General features: G+C 38.6%; 1 protein-coding gene across 3 annotated transcripts in view; it reads right to left on the bottom strand.

Moving 5' to 3' along the window:
• LOC121872073 (late secretory pathway protein AVL9 homolog) overlaps positions 1-13,397 on the bottom strand; it is a 57,205-nt gene that overhangs the window by 16,630 nt on the left and 27,178 nt on the right. For all 3 annotated transcript variants that reach the window (XM_042374759.1, XM_042374760.1, XM_042374761.1), the window contains 3 exons: positions 7,756-7,864; positions 6,455-6,590; positions 4,521-4,742 (listed from right to left, as the gene is read on the bottom strand). In XM_042374759.1, coding sequence (XP_042230693.1) covers positions 4,521-4,742; positions 6,455-6,590; positions 7,756-7,864 — 467 coding nt within the window. The remainder of the gene's footprint in view (positions 1-4,520; positions 4,743-6,454; positions 6,591-7,755; positions 7,865-13,397) is intronic.

The following is a 13,397-nucleotide window of genomic DNA, read 5'->3' as shown; positions in this document are numbered from 1 at the left end:
GGATGAGAGCACCTTACGACACGAAAGCCAAGCCCATAATTTCCTGTCTGCCACAAATCAATGTTCTACCCTATTTTCAAAGGGCTTTCAACCTTATTTACAGTGTAGTAAGGATATCTTATTAACTACTATCGTATAGAATTAGGCTGAAAATAGTGCTTTCCAACAAAAAACGAGTTTTGCTCGGATGGTCTGAATGCACCTTACGATGCGGGACGCCTCAAATATTAAATGAGAGTAAATAAGGAGAAATTGGAAAATAAAGTAACTGGCTGAATAACTGTGCCAGTGGAGACAAGTCTACTTGTCTTGAGGGAGTTTGAAAATTAGTTATATGGTTATTGTAGGAGAATGATGACACCTGGAAAGCTTATTTGTAGACTTAATAATATTAAATGTTAGAGAATGATGACGTAAGTTAGTGAAATAAGTACGTACTGCAAGCATATTGGTATTAAAACAAAACAAAAACAATATTTAAGTACAGTGACCCCTCAGTTAACGAACTCAATCCGTTCCAGAAGGTCGTTCGTTAACCGAAAAGTTCGTTAACTGAAACCATTGTTTCAATGGGTTTTTGGGTAATTGGTTCCAGTTCACCGAAAATTTCCTAAATTCAACAAAAATGGTAGAAAAGTTCACTTACTTTGAGGTGTGTATGTAGAAGGCTCCTGGATGATGATGATGATGATGATGATGATGATGATAATGATGATGATGATGATGATGATGATGATGATGATGATGATGATGATGATGATGATGATGATGATGATGATGGGATTTAGAATGGGGGTGGAGGAGAAGGAAGAAGAGAAGGCATTGGGGTGGAAGAGAAGTCACCCCATGGCGCCATTTCACCCATAAAATTTTAGCTCTCTGGTGTAATTCAAGATTATTTTCTTTAAATCAACACTGCACTGCATTATATATTGTCAATATGTAAAATATATTTCAAAATGGCCAATAATTTGCTTGGAAACACAGAAAAAAAGCATTTAGTTGAAGAGAGTCTCAAGCAAGATGTTACCCCAGTGAAAACAGAGAGAGACTAACTCCTGTTTGCTGTGTTAAGAGGCTGGATGCCGCGCATTAAACTAGTCACTTTACCTTCAATTATGTTCAATAATTGTTAAAATGACTAAAAAATTGAATATTAAACTTTTAAAATTATTGAATAGTATAAACTTCTTGATATTTACTAAAATAGTAAGGAATTTAAGCCCTAGAACCGATTAATGTATTGGCGGACTGATACTAAAGCTGGTTGCCCGGTCAGTGCAAGCGAAAACATGTTGAGGTCGGTTCGTAAGAACTTCGTTAACCGAATTTTTTTCGTTAATCGAATTGAAGATTATGGAAGGCAGTTCGTTAATCGAAATTACGTTAACCGAGGTGTTCGTTTAACGAGGGGTCACTGTATTTCTTCAATTTACGTTTTATAAAATAACGAAAGAGGTGATTTTTCTTCATAAGTTTGGATAGTTCATTCATAAATTGAATCATGGGACAATATATATATATATATATATATATATATATATATATATATATATATATATATATATATATATATATATATATATATATATATATATATATATATATATATATATATATATATATATATATATATATATATAATATATATATATATATATATATATATATATATACAGTCAACCTTCACTTTACGCGGTCCCACATTCCGCGTTTCCACGTTTACGCGGTACCCTGCCGAAACCCAGGATGCTCACATTCCGCGGTGCGTGTACCCCTTTACGCGGAGAGTGTCCGGCTCGACGCTATTTTTAGATTCGCCCCTCCCGCCTGCTCCCGCCTCCGCCTGGGCAAGCCGCGCGGTAAGGTTGCGCAGTGCATGTCTCTGTTGCGTTATCAGTGACGTCATATGACGTATCGGACTGTGATTGGCCATGCATCCCTACCTCCTTCCGCTGCTAGCTGTAATTGGTTTAAAGTAATATGACGTGTCCACCCGGGGGAGGGAGGGAGGGAGGGAGGGAGAGAGAGGGAGGGAGGGAGGGAGGAAAGACGAAGCTTGACCTAGCCGCGGCAGTTTCATCCCTCCAGGCCACACCGTGTAATCGTGCATCCATTGTTCTGTAAAATGGCTTCCGCCGGACCGCCGCCCCCAGAGAGAAACCTTTCCTTGCCTGGACCCAGCTGCCCTAAGCCAAAGAAGACACGACGTTCCTTAAGCTACGAGGTGAAGTACAAGATCATCCAAGAGTTGGAGAAAGGAACAAGACAGGTTGATTTGGCGCGCCAGCATGGTGTGAACGAATCTATGATCCGGATGATAAAGAAGGATGCAGCCAAGATAAAGGAGCACATGAACATCACAAAGTCTACAGGTGCTTCTATGATCAAGTATTTCCACAACCAGGTGCTTCTCAAGACGGAAAAATTACTTGTGAGCTACTTGGTGCGTCAGTTGCTACGGAACATGGAGGTGGACACGAGCTCTGTTAAGGAGTACGCACGTGAACTGTATGCTGCAGTGTCACGAAAGACGGGAATTACAGAGCCCAAACCCTTTAGTGCTTCCTCTGGGGGGTTACAGAGGTTTAAGATGAGGAACAAGATCACCAATATCAACATTGGTGGTGAAGAAGCTAGTGCTGACCGTGTTGCGGCTAGGGAATTTCCTCCGTTTTTACGTGAGATTATGGAGGAAGGACAGTACACCGACGACCAGGTGTTTAACATGGACGAATCTGGTCTTTTTTGGAAAAAGCTACCTTCCAAGACCTTCGTTGTGAAGAATGCCAGCAAGATTCGGGGCCGGAAGTTGCAGAAGGAGCGCATCACCGTCCTGTTTACCACCAATGCCTCCGGTACCTGTAAGCTCAAGTTATCGGTGATCCACACAGCACGCAAGCCGCACGCCTACAAGAGCATGGACATGACCAAGCTAAATGTCCACTGGCTGACCGCACGTAAGGCGTGGATGTTCTCTACACTGTCCCTCTCCTGGTTTGATGACTTTCGTTCCCGATGTAAAGAAATTCTGTGAGCAACAGAATGTGCCATTCAAGATTTTGTTGCTGCTGGACAACGCACCAGGACACTCACCCCTACTGTTAGATCGTCACCCCAACGTAAAAGTGGTCTTCCTTCCTCCCAACAATACGTCCCTATTACAGCCCATGGACCAAGAGTTAATCTGTAATGTAAAAGCTGCATTCTCTACTAAAAAATTCAAGCTCCTGAACGACTACACCAACACCAGGGAAGAGTTGCGTAACCTGAGTGACACCACCACCGATAGCAAGAGCGAAGACGACAAGGATCAACAGTTGGCAGAGCAACAAGTACTTTTCAAACAATTCTGGAGAATATTCAACATCAAGAAAGCTGTGGACTTCTTGGTGGAGGCATGGGATCAGCTGTCTGTAGCAACTGTTCGTCACGCATGGAGACATGTGTTGCAAGGCATTCCGGCCGTTAGGCAGAGTCAATCTGTGACTGGTGAGGTTCAGACTGTTACAGTAGCAGTGGACCTTGCCAGAGAAGCTGCGCAGTGTGTTACAGCTGCAGGCTTCTCTGAGATCAACAACAACGACATCCTGGAGGTGATAAGGGATCCTGATGTGACTACCAACGAGATGGTAGATGATGATGACGTCAGTGAAGAGGCAGGTGGTGCGTCATCCCAAGAAGAACACCGCTTATCCCATAGTAATGTTAGGGGTGCCATCGAGTGTATCGAGAAAGTCAAGCTCCTCCTTTCCGATGACCCTGACGCAAACAGGTATGAAATCTTCACTACCCAGCTGTTGCAGACTATGGAGCCCTACTTCAAGGTTTATCACGACAACATAAACACCAGCCGTCAGCAAAGCATAACAGAGTTCTTCGCCCGCAACCCACCACAGCCAGCCCAAGCCAGTGATAGTGACAGAGGTAGAGACAGTGAAGATGACTTTGAGGGATTTGTCAGGGAGGCCCTGACAAGTGTGGATGACAGTGATGGTGACTCACCTGAGGGCCAGTAGCCTGCCCTCTGCCTCGGAACCAGCCTCCATCCCCGTATGCCGACCCATCTCTTCTACTAACGTAAGTGTTAAACCTAACTTTTAGTTTTCCCAACCTAACCTTTATTTTTCCTAACCTAACCTCTTCTATATTAATTGTGTGTGCATACCATCATAAAGTTAAGATAAAATTTTTACTACAACATAGTTGTGTGTTGTCAAAAAGTGGAGTTTGGGGGTCGGCCCGGTCTCTATTTCAATTAATCCCATATGTTATGTTGTTCACTTTACGCGTTTCTCACTTTCCGCGGTACCCTGTGGGTTGTATTAACCGCGTAAGTGAGGGTTGACTGTATATTTTTTATTTAAACTGAACCTTTGTAAATCAGGGAATTCCTGTAATTTTTGTTTGGAGCAAAGTAGAAATCTCACCAATATACATGAATTTTTGTATTACATTCAGGACATATGTCTTTAAAAAAAAAATCAAGCTGTATTACTACATAGTAAAAAGCTACATACAAGGTTTTTCGTGTGTTGGGGATTTTTCTTTGCCAGTCCAGTAGCTGAAGGCACCACTCAACCTTCCCTTCAGTGAATACATCTTGCTGGTGAGGTTTGCTGCTGAATTACCACCAGATCCTCCATTAAACTCTGGAGGGGACATGATGGACCCCCGCGAAGTCACAGATGTCAAGCTTGAGTTGCTACTCCGACGTTCACTGAGGTCATCACTTGGAGAAGCTACAAATACAAGCCAGTCTCCTTTAACAATCCTTCTATTAACATGACACAATTAGGCTGGACAGAGATATAATAGACAATGTGAATGTAAAGACTGGAGAGTCATTTGAATATTTGTAGTATAGAAACAATTCTCTTGAGTGAGGAATTTCTCTATTAACCCTTTGGATACCACAATAAATTTCATGGGAATTCTGCAAGTCTTTAATTCTCAAACCAAAAATGACAGGTTAATTTTTTTGGCTTAACTAGTTTTCACTTCACATGAAGCTAACAAAGAGGTTAAAGGCTAAAAGTTACCAAATTGGGGGGACAAATTAGACATTTGAGGGTGGGAGTTTAACTTCCTTAATTTAGATATGTTTTAATGAAGGGATTCCACCTTTAGGGGTGGGGGTCAGCCCCAGCAGGGCCAACCCATAAAATTTCACCTTTGAGACACTTCTGGGGTGCATGGCATTACCATACCATATTTCAGCTTTTTTATCTTTAATACTGTAGCTGTAGATAGCAATATAGACACACAACCAAACATACAGATACACAGACACTGTGATTTATAATACAGTCAGTCCCCGACTTACGACGGGGTTAGGGACCGACGACCAGGCCGTAAGTCGAATTGGTCGTAAGTTGAAAATGCGAAAATAATACATAGACAATTTAAAATGGGTGTCTCTTTTTCTTCTCAGCACCACGAGAACTCTCACTTTAACGCTTGCCAGCCATTTTAAAGGGAATTACAACGAAAATTTTGTCAGTACACAGCTCGATCACTAATGTCGGGACTCGAAAATACGTAATTTGAAAAAAAATTTGTATGACTGCGGCGGTCGTATGTCCACCGCAGCTGCAGGGAATATTAGTGTATTTATCTACTCATGCTTGGTGCAGCTGTATACTGTGTGTCAATGACAAACAAAACACACAGGTTGCCAATATGTTGTCTTAATATCAGGTGGATTTATACTGAAAAAAGCAAATTTTTAAATACAGTACAGTATACTGTACAGGCATTAATAATTTTTTAATAAATGTGATCGAAGGGCATTAATCAGTAATGTACATTATGTACCCCAATACTCTACAACAGTACCATCACTTTCAACACTTGTTGGTCTTTTTAAAGCTTTATTAAATGATAAATTAGAGCTAAATAAAAGCAGAGCACAGAATAGAAGAGAGAGAGCTCAGACTGATGGATGCAACCAAACTTTGTATGAATGCGGAATTAATGCCAAGACAGCAAAACACAAATCATACTGGACCATATTAGTTGCCACACCACAAGGTACTGGAATAAAGGGTTTCAACCTGTAGTTATGTCTGTACTGCTGTTTCTGAATTACCTACCTATTTACCTGGTTGATATATAAAATAATAAGAAATAATGCTTGGCTGCTTCAAAGGAGAAACTACTGTAGGTATATGCAAACTAAACACTTTTATTAAGGGATGGTTCTTGTCAAAAAATACCACAAGGTACTGCACTGTGTAATATTGATTGATGATTACGGCAACCCTTTTGAGGGCAGCGGCGCACTTAGGTATTTTATTCAGAGTAATACCAGACAATTTTATTCAGCTGAGAGAAACCCCTGCCCTACAAAGGGTTAATTAGATAAAACAAAATGAAATCTAAACTATACAGCAATAAATGTAAGAAATTTTTCAACATAATTACAACATAATAATGAGTCCTACAAACTTACTAATATTATCTGTGGTAATCTCATGAGGGAGACTCTCGTCATTTGTAACATTAATGATCTTGCTCCGTTCCGACCCATCCTCCAGCTTGTCCAGGTTTCCAAGTGCTAGGTTATTTTCTTCATATGATTCTGCCTCCTACAATAAAATAAAATACATTTTCATTAAGCTTCAGCCGAGATAAAATCAATATAGTACAGTACTGTGTTTATTCAAGCTGTGTGTATATACAAGTGATATCCCCGTTGGCTGGAACAATTGGTGCAGAGCACTTCCGGGCATCAGAGATTTCCGGGTAACGCGATGACTCTCAAAATTGGGAAAAAAATCCCTCATCCTCGGAATTTTCCGGGTAATGGAAAAATGTTCTCGGAAGTTCCAGGAATTGCCCATTACATCATCTCTCGAACCCAGAAAAATATCCCTCATTCCCAGAATTTTCCGGGTAACGGAAAAATTTTCTCGGAATTTCCAGAAAATGCGCCTGATTTTCATCTCTCAAACCCAGAAAAATATCCCTCATCCCCGGAATTTTCCGGGTATGGGGAAAATTTTCTCGGAATTTTCAAGAAAATGTGCCCCCCAGAAAATCGTTCCCAAAGCTGTAATTATCCGGAAAATTCCGGCTTTGAGAACGATTTTCCGAGAAAATTTCAATTCCGGCTATCGGAGAGTTCCGGGTTTGAGGGATTCTGGCCAACGGAGATATTACTGTACTGTATACATATATAAACACAGTAGTTCATTTCACCTGCAAATTCAGAGTTACAAAGACTGGCATATGGGAGGATTGACTGTATTATCTTTGTATATTGTAATACTGTATGTAAGAATTTTATGTTTGCAGATGTAAGGTAGGAGTGTGAATTTTAGGGGTTGAGAATCTAACACCCCTTTTATGATGTAAAAGTAGGGGTTCACCTTAAACAGCCTTTCCTCTTCACACACACACACACACACACCAGTAGAGGGTGTAAACATACCTATCAACCCATCCTGAAAAATAAAAAACTACGTGTACTGTGCTGTAATAGTTTTCAACAAGCGACCATAAGAGCCCTAAAAACCTGACCCATGGTCGGTCACAATGTCTGTTGCTAGTTTCTTTTAATATATTATCTCAATCTACATTTATTGACCTCCCATATTCGTACAGTATAGTGGGATCATAAGGGACACAAAAACCTCAAAGAAAGAGGGGATACAGTCGGGAGAGTTAGAAAAGGTCAAAGACAACATGTACAAATGCTCCACTTTTCCTCAAGTCCCACCATGTAGTATAAAAGCTCTTATACATGTTCACCTTAGCAATATCTGTAATTTCCATCACAGTGTTACGAAGATCTCCATTAGGTGCCGAGCTGTCCGCTGTGTCATCTACATTTTTCAGATCAACAGGGTCAGCCTCGTTACTGAAAATAAATTAAATCACTATTCATATAATCCATCATATATGTTTCTTCTATACACAGCTTTTATGAGCAAACAAAATATTAATATTTAATATACTTTTTAATAGCAATAAGCATATTCTTTCTATACACAGTACAGCACAGACAAGAAAATAATACCGTATGAACAAGTGAATATACAATTTAACTTAATACAGAGGCAGAGACAAAACATCCCACAAATGGAGAGAAACACAAAGTTGGGAAGGGGTAGTTGAAAAATATTTTCCATAAGTTAAATTTTTACATACAATGCATATATTGTATCAGTGATATTGTTTCTTTCAGAAAAACTAAATTTCTCACACAATTTAGTAAACTTGAAATTGTTACAGTAAAGACTTCAACAGCCAGTAATTGATTATTTAGTATTACTGTACTCGAAAATACTGAGCAAGAATTTAAGTAAGTTTTAAAGAACCATCATCATTCCCTAGCTAATAAACTTTGTACAGTCTCTTAAGAGTTTTGTACACTCACAGGGGTTATTTTAGTCCAGGGCCTTGACGTGCCTTTGACCACCAAAGTCAACAGGGATGTCCAAGAATTAGTCACATGCTGTGCTTGCATAGGCAAAGCAAAAAATTTTTCAGGTAGTGAGAGAGTGCATCAATTAGGACTGGTATTCACAAAGCCATCTGACTAGTGCTGGAGTGCGGCAGAACAGTACAGAACAGTGTTCCTGTACTTATACTTCTAGGATTACATCACTGTATCTGATAGTTACAAATGCATCTCCAACCCTGTCTTGCCAAGGTCTTCACCTCAAACCTCACAGGCTGGGACTCCAGAGAATCACTACCTTAGTTAGGGTGCATCTTCTATAACCCAGAGTTATCAATTAGACCCTAAAAAATTAATACATACTGTACAGTAGTACTGTGCATACATAACCTCTGTTACTAATAATTCCTCAGTGTGCATAATTACTGGTACAGGTATAGACCCTCAAATACGAGACCCCTGGGACCAAACCAAACTGGTTTTGAGGATTTTCCAGTTTCCTGAGTCATCCATGTTACCTTAGGCCTGCCACCAGACAAGTCAAGTTTTCCTTCCTCACACTGTGTCCCTCACACAGACTCAGTTGAATGTTAGTTTTAGTTAACTAAAAAAATAAAGAAGAAGCCATTATATCCAAAATTTAAATAAAACTATACATTAAATATAGTCCAGTCATACATTGAGAGTCCCCTAAAAATGAGTTAAAAGGGTTTGGTTATGTCCCAGCAGCTTCTAGGAGTTCCAACATTTGCCAAAAGTAGTGAGTTTACAAATAATTTGATTTAATTTGAAGTTCATTTAGTAAAGATTCATACATTAAAAGCATACATACACAAACATTTACTTAGAATAACACAAAGTATTAGTAATACAGTACTGTACGATACTTATTTCCAATATGGTTCTTGTTACAGAGTTCAAAATGACTGTTGGCAGCAAGGTGAGGACGTTAAGTTACAAATATGACAACAGTACAAGTTAAAAGTTAGTTGATTTTGAGCACCACCTAGCTTACTCCATAAAAAATATTTTACCCGGCATGTACATGATTTTTAAAAACATCTCTAAACTGACATTGTTTGACTGAGGGTGGTAGATCATTCCATAGACAAATACCAATATGTACAGTATACAAGAAAGTACATGTACTGTACTCTCACCAATACTATTTACTCTTATTCTTAAAACAACAGATGATAAGTCACTACACATGTTGTATAACCATTATAACATGACACCAATCAGCATGTAAGACAAGTTACCTTGAGACTTTGGTTTAAATGACCAACATTAGTTTCAAATGCAATGTGAAAACAATAATACTCTATTAACACAAATATATATAAATACTAAAGGTAATCAATATTTATTCAATCAGACAATTATTAGTTATGAACTTACTACTTTTGTCAAATACCACAACTCGCTAGAAGCTCCTCGGATGCAAATAAATAAATAAATAAATAAATAAATAAATAAATAAATAAACAATAGCTTTTAGGGAACTCTTAACTTCTAAATAAACTAAACCTTGTATAGTATTCAATGTATTATTTAATTTAAAGTTTACACACAATGATTTTTTTACTTTATTTTGTAATTTAAGAAGTAAAACAAACATTCAATTGAGTTTGAATGAGTGTGTGTGTAAGTAAAATCTGTTCAGGTAGTCAGGAAGAAATTGTCCCGAGACCAGTTTCGAGGATCTGTACCTGGCCTGCACAGCGTACACATACTGTACGTAATGACTGGAGGTACAACAAACATCATATGACAAAAGGTAACTATAGATCTTTTAACTGAAATATATGCACAGTCTATTTTCTATATACACACCATGTGATCATTAATGTTTTCTTAACCAAATTTTCTCTTAAAAAATTATTATGCTTTTCAGGCTCATATACAGGTAAAGGATTCACTTTTGCCACATTAATATTTTGAGAGAGAGAGACAGAGGTGTGTGTGTGTGTGCATACATGTGTGTGTGTGTGTGTGTATGTTGTGTACATGTATGTGTGTATGTGCAGGTGTATGTGCAGGGGTGTGTGTATGTGTTGAGTGCATGTGTATATGTGTACATTTATTAGTGTCTAGGAGGCTAATGATCAGTGTCATGCTAACTTTAATCCCTGACTACTTTTCAAATTGAAGTTGGCATGACATTGATTTCTAGATGCACAGACACACTAGCATCACACACACAAGCAAGCAAACAGGTGCCCAAAACAGCATTATTCCAACCCTTAAGACCTAATAAGTGCCTCTACCTTGACAAAAATCACCATTCAAGTTGTTTAAAAGATTACAACTGCCGTACACCCTCCTCTTGTATTTGAAACACCCAAGAGCAACAATGGATGTATTACAGTACAGTACAGGACTATATTCCTAGCTACTGTTTCCTACCTCTTCCATCTCCAGCTCCTATCTCTTCCAGCTCCAGCTCCTATCTCTTCCATCTTTAGTTCCTACCTCTTCCATCTCCAGCTCCAGCTCCTATCTCTTTCATCTTTAGTTCCCACCTCTTCCATCTCCAGCTCCTACCTCTTCCAGCTCCAATCTCTTCCATCTTTAGTTCCCACCTCTTCCATCTCCAGCTCCTATCTCTTCCAGCTCCAGCTCCTATCTCTTTCATCTTTAGTTCCTACCCTCTTCCATCTCGGCTCCATCCTATCTCTTCCATCTTTGGTTCCACCTCTTCCATCCAGCTCCTGCCTCTTCCGGCTCAATCTCTTCATCTTTAGTTTCCTACCTCTTCCATCTCCAGCTCCTATCTCTTCCAGCTCCAGCTCCTATCTCTTCCATCTTTAGTTCCTACCTCTTCCATCTCCAGCTCCAGCTCCTATCTCTTCCATCTTTAGTTCCCACCTCTTCCATCTCCAGCTCCTACCTCTTCCAGCTCCAATCTCTTCCATCTTTAGTTCCCACCTCTTCCATCTCCAGCTCCTATCTCTTCCAGCTCCAGCTCCTATCTCTTTCATCTCCATGTGTGTGTGTACCATTTAAAAAGGAAGTTTGCATATCATATTCACATTCATGTGGCTCTGCCCTGAAAAAGTCTCATGATGGACAGTAAAAGTGCACAGCTGAACAGCAGCTACAAGACGAGAATAAGCTTGGTGTAACTTGTGGTGGATAATAATGGTGTGCAAGAGGAGGAGTTCATTAAATGAAACTTGACAGTATAGTTTTGAAGCTTTATAAGGGGAAATAATATCTTGCATGGAGGAAGATAATGTACAGCATTACTATAATTTAGTGTCAGTATCCTGGTGATGGAGATGATTACCGGTAAGCCTGACTGTACTTCTCGCCTATTACCCTAAGCTGAACTTTAATAATCAAATAACAATAAAAAATTATAAAAAGAATAAATTAATATTAATAAGAATTTCTGTAAATAAAACAACTAACTCCAATAACAAAAGTTACATACAGTTTCAATAATAAAACACAAGATAGTCCTTAATTTGAGTATAATCATGATGTAGAGGTAAATAAATATACCCCCTGTATATAGTACAGTACAGTACAGTATATATATAAATAATGAACTAAGTTAAAATGTATATAAAATAACTGTCTATGGTAAAGTCATAAAGCATATGAAATCTAAAAAAAAAAAAAAAAAAAATTATAAAATGTCATATTAAAGTAACTTAAAACTAAATTAATAAAAACTAAAAAATACACACAGTGTAGACACAAAAAAACTGTCTACATGTATTTGGTCCCAGACTGACAAAATATTAAAGCTTAACTATAGTCAAGTACAGTGATCCCTCGGTTAACGAGCGCCTCGGTTAACGAGATTTCGGTTAACGAGTTGCCTTCCATAAGATTCTTAACTTCGGTTAACGAGCAATCCCTCGATTAACGAGTTTTTTACAAGCCGACCTCAACATGTTTTCGCTTGCATTTGGCGGTCCACCAGCTGTAGTATTAATCCGCTAATACAGTAATCGGTTTTAGGGCTTAAATTCCTTACTATTTTAGTAAATATCAAGAAGTTTATACTATTCAATAATTTTAAAAGTTTAATATTAATATTTTTTAGTCATTTTAACAATTATTGAACATAATTGAAGGTAAAGAAACTAGTTTCTGGCACGCCATCCAGCCTGTTAACACACAAACAGGCGTTAGTCTCTCTCTCTTTTCAGTGGAGGTAACATATTGCTTGAGACTCTCTTCAACTAAATGCTTTTTTTTGTGTTTCCAAGCAAATTATTGGTCATTTTGAAATTTATTTTACATATTGACAATATATACTGCAGTGCAGTGTTGATTTAAAGAAAATAATCTTGAATTACACCAAGAAAACTAAAATTTTATGGGTGAAATGGCGCCATGGGGTGACTTCTCTTCCACCCCAATGCCTTCTCTTCTCCCTTCTCCTCCATCCCCATTCTAATTCCCATCATCATCATCATCATCATCATCATCATCATCATCCAGGAGCCTTCTACATACACACCTCAAAGTAAGTGTGCTTTTCTACATTTTTTGTTGAATTTAGGCAATTTTCTGTGAGCTGGAACCAAATACCCAAAAACCCATTGAAACAATGGCTTCGGTTAACGAGTTTTTCGGTTAACGAGCAACATGCTGGAATGGATTGTGCTCGTTAACCGAGGGACCACTGCAAAACACAAAGTAACAGCAACAGAAGAAAATGTGAACACTGGGATACTATACTTAGTTACCACAAAGAATGTTAATTATTGAATATGATCCTCATGTTCAAATTAACACAGTATGATAGAATTCTTCCATCCTGTTAACACAATATGATAGAATTCTTTCAATCACACCAAGGGCTGTTATTCACTCTAAATAAATAAAAAGTCTATTCTATATCAAGCAGGAACTAGCCCTTTCCTAGTGTCTGAACATTACCCATCACCAGAGCAGAAGGTGTGCACCAGCCATGTGGTTTAATACAAACCCAAGTCTAGTTGGACAATCATGGGCCCACAGTCATGTA

This window comes from Homarus americanus, unplaced genomic scaffold (genome assembly GCF_018991925.1).
Source record: "Homarus americanus isolate GMGI-L3 unplaced genomic scaffold, GMGI_Hamer_2.0 scaffold51476, whole genome shotgun sequence".
Lineage (NCBI taxonomy): Eukaryota > Metazoa > Arthropoda > Malacostraca > Decapoda > Nephropidae > Homarus > Homarus americanus.
The sequence above is the reverse complement of the archived record's forward strand: the minus strand, read 5'-3'. Positions and strand labels throughout refer to the sequence as shown.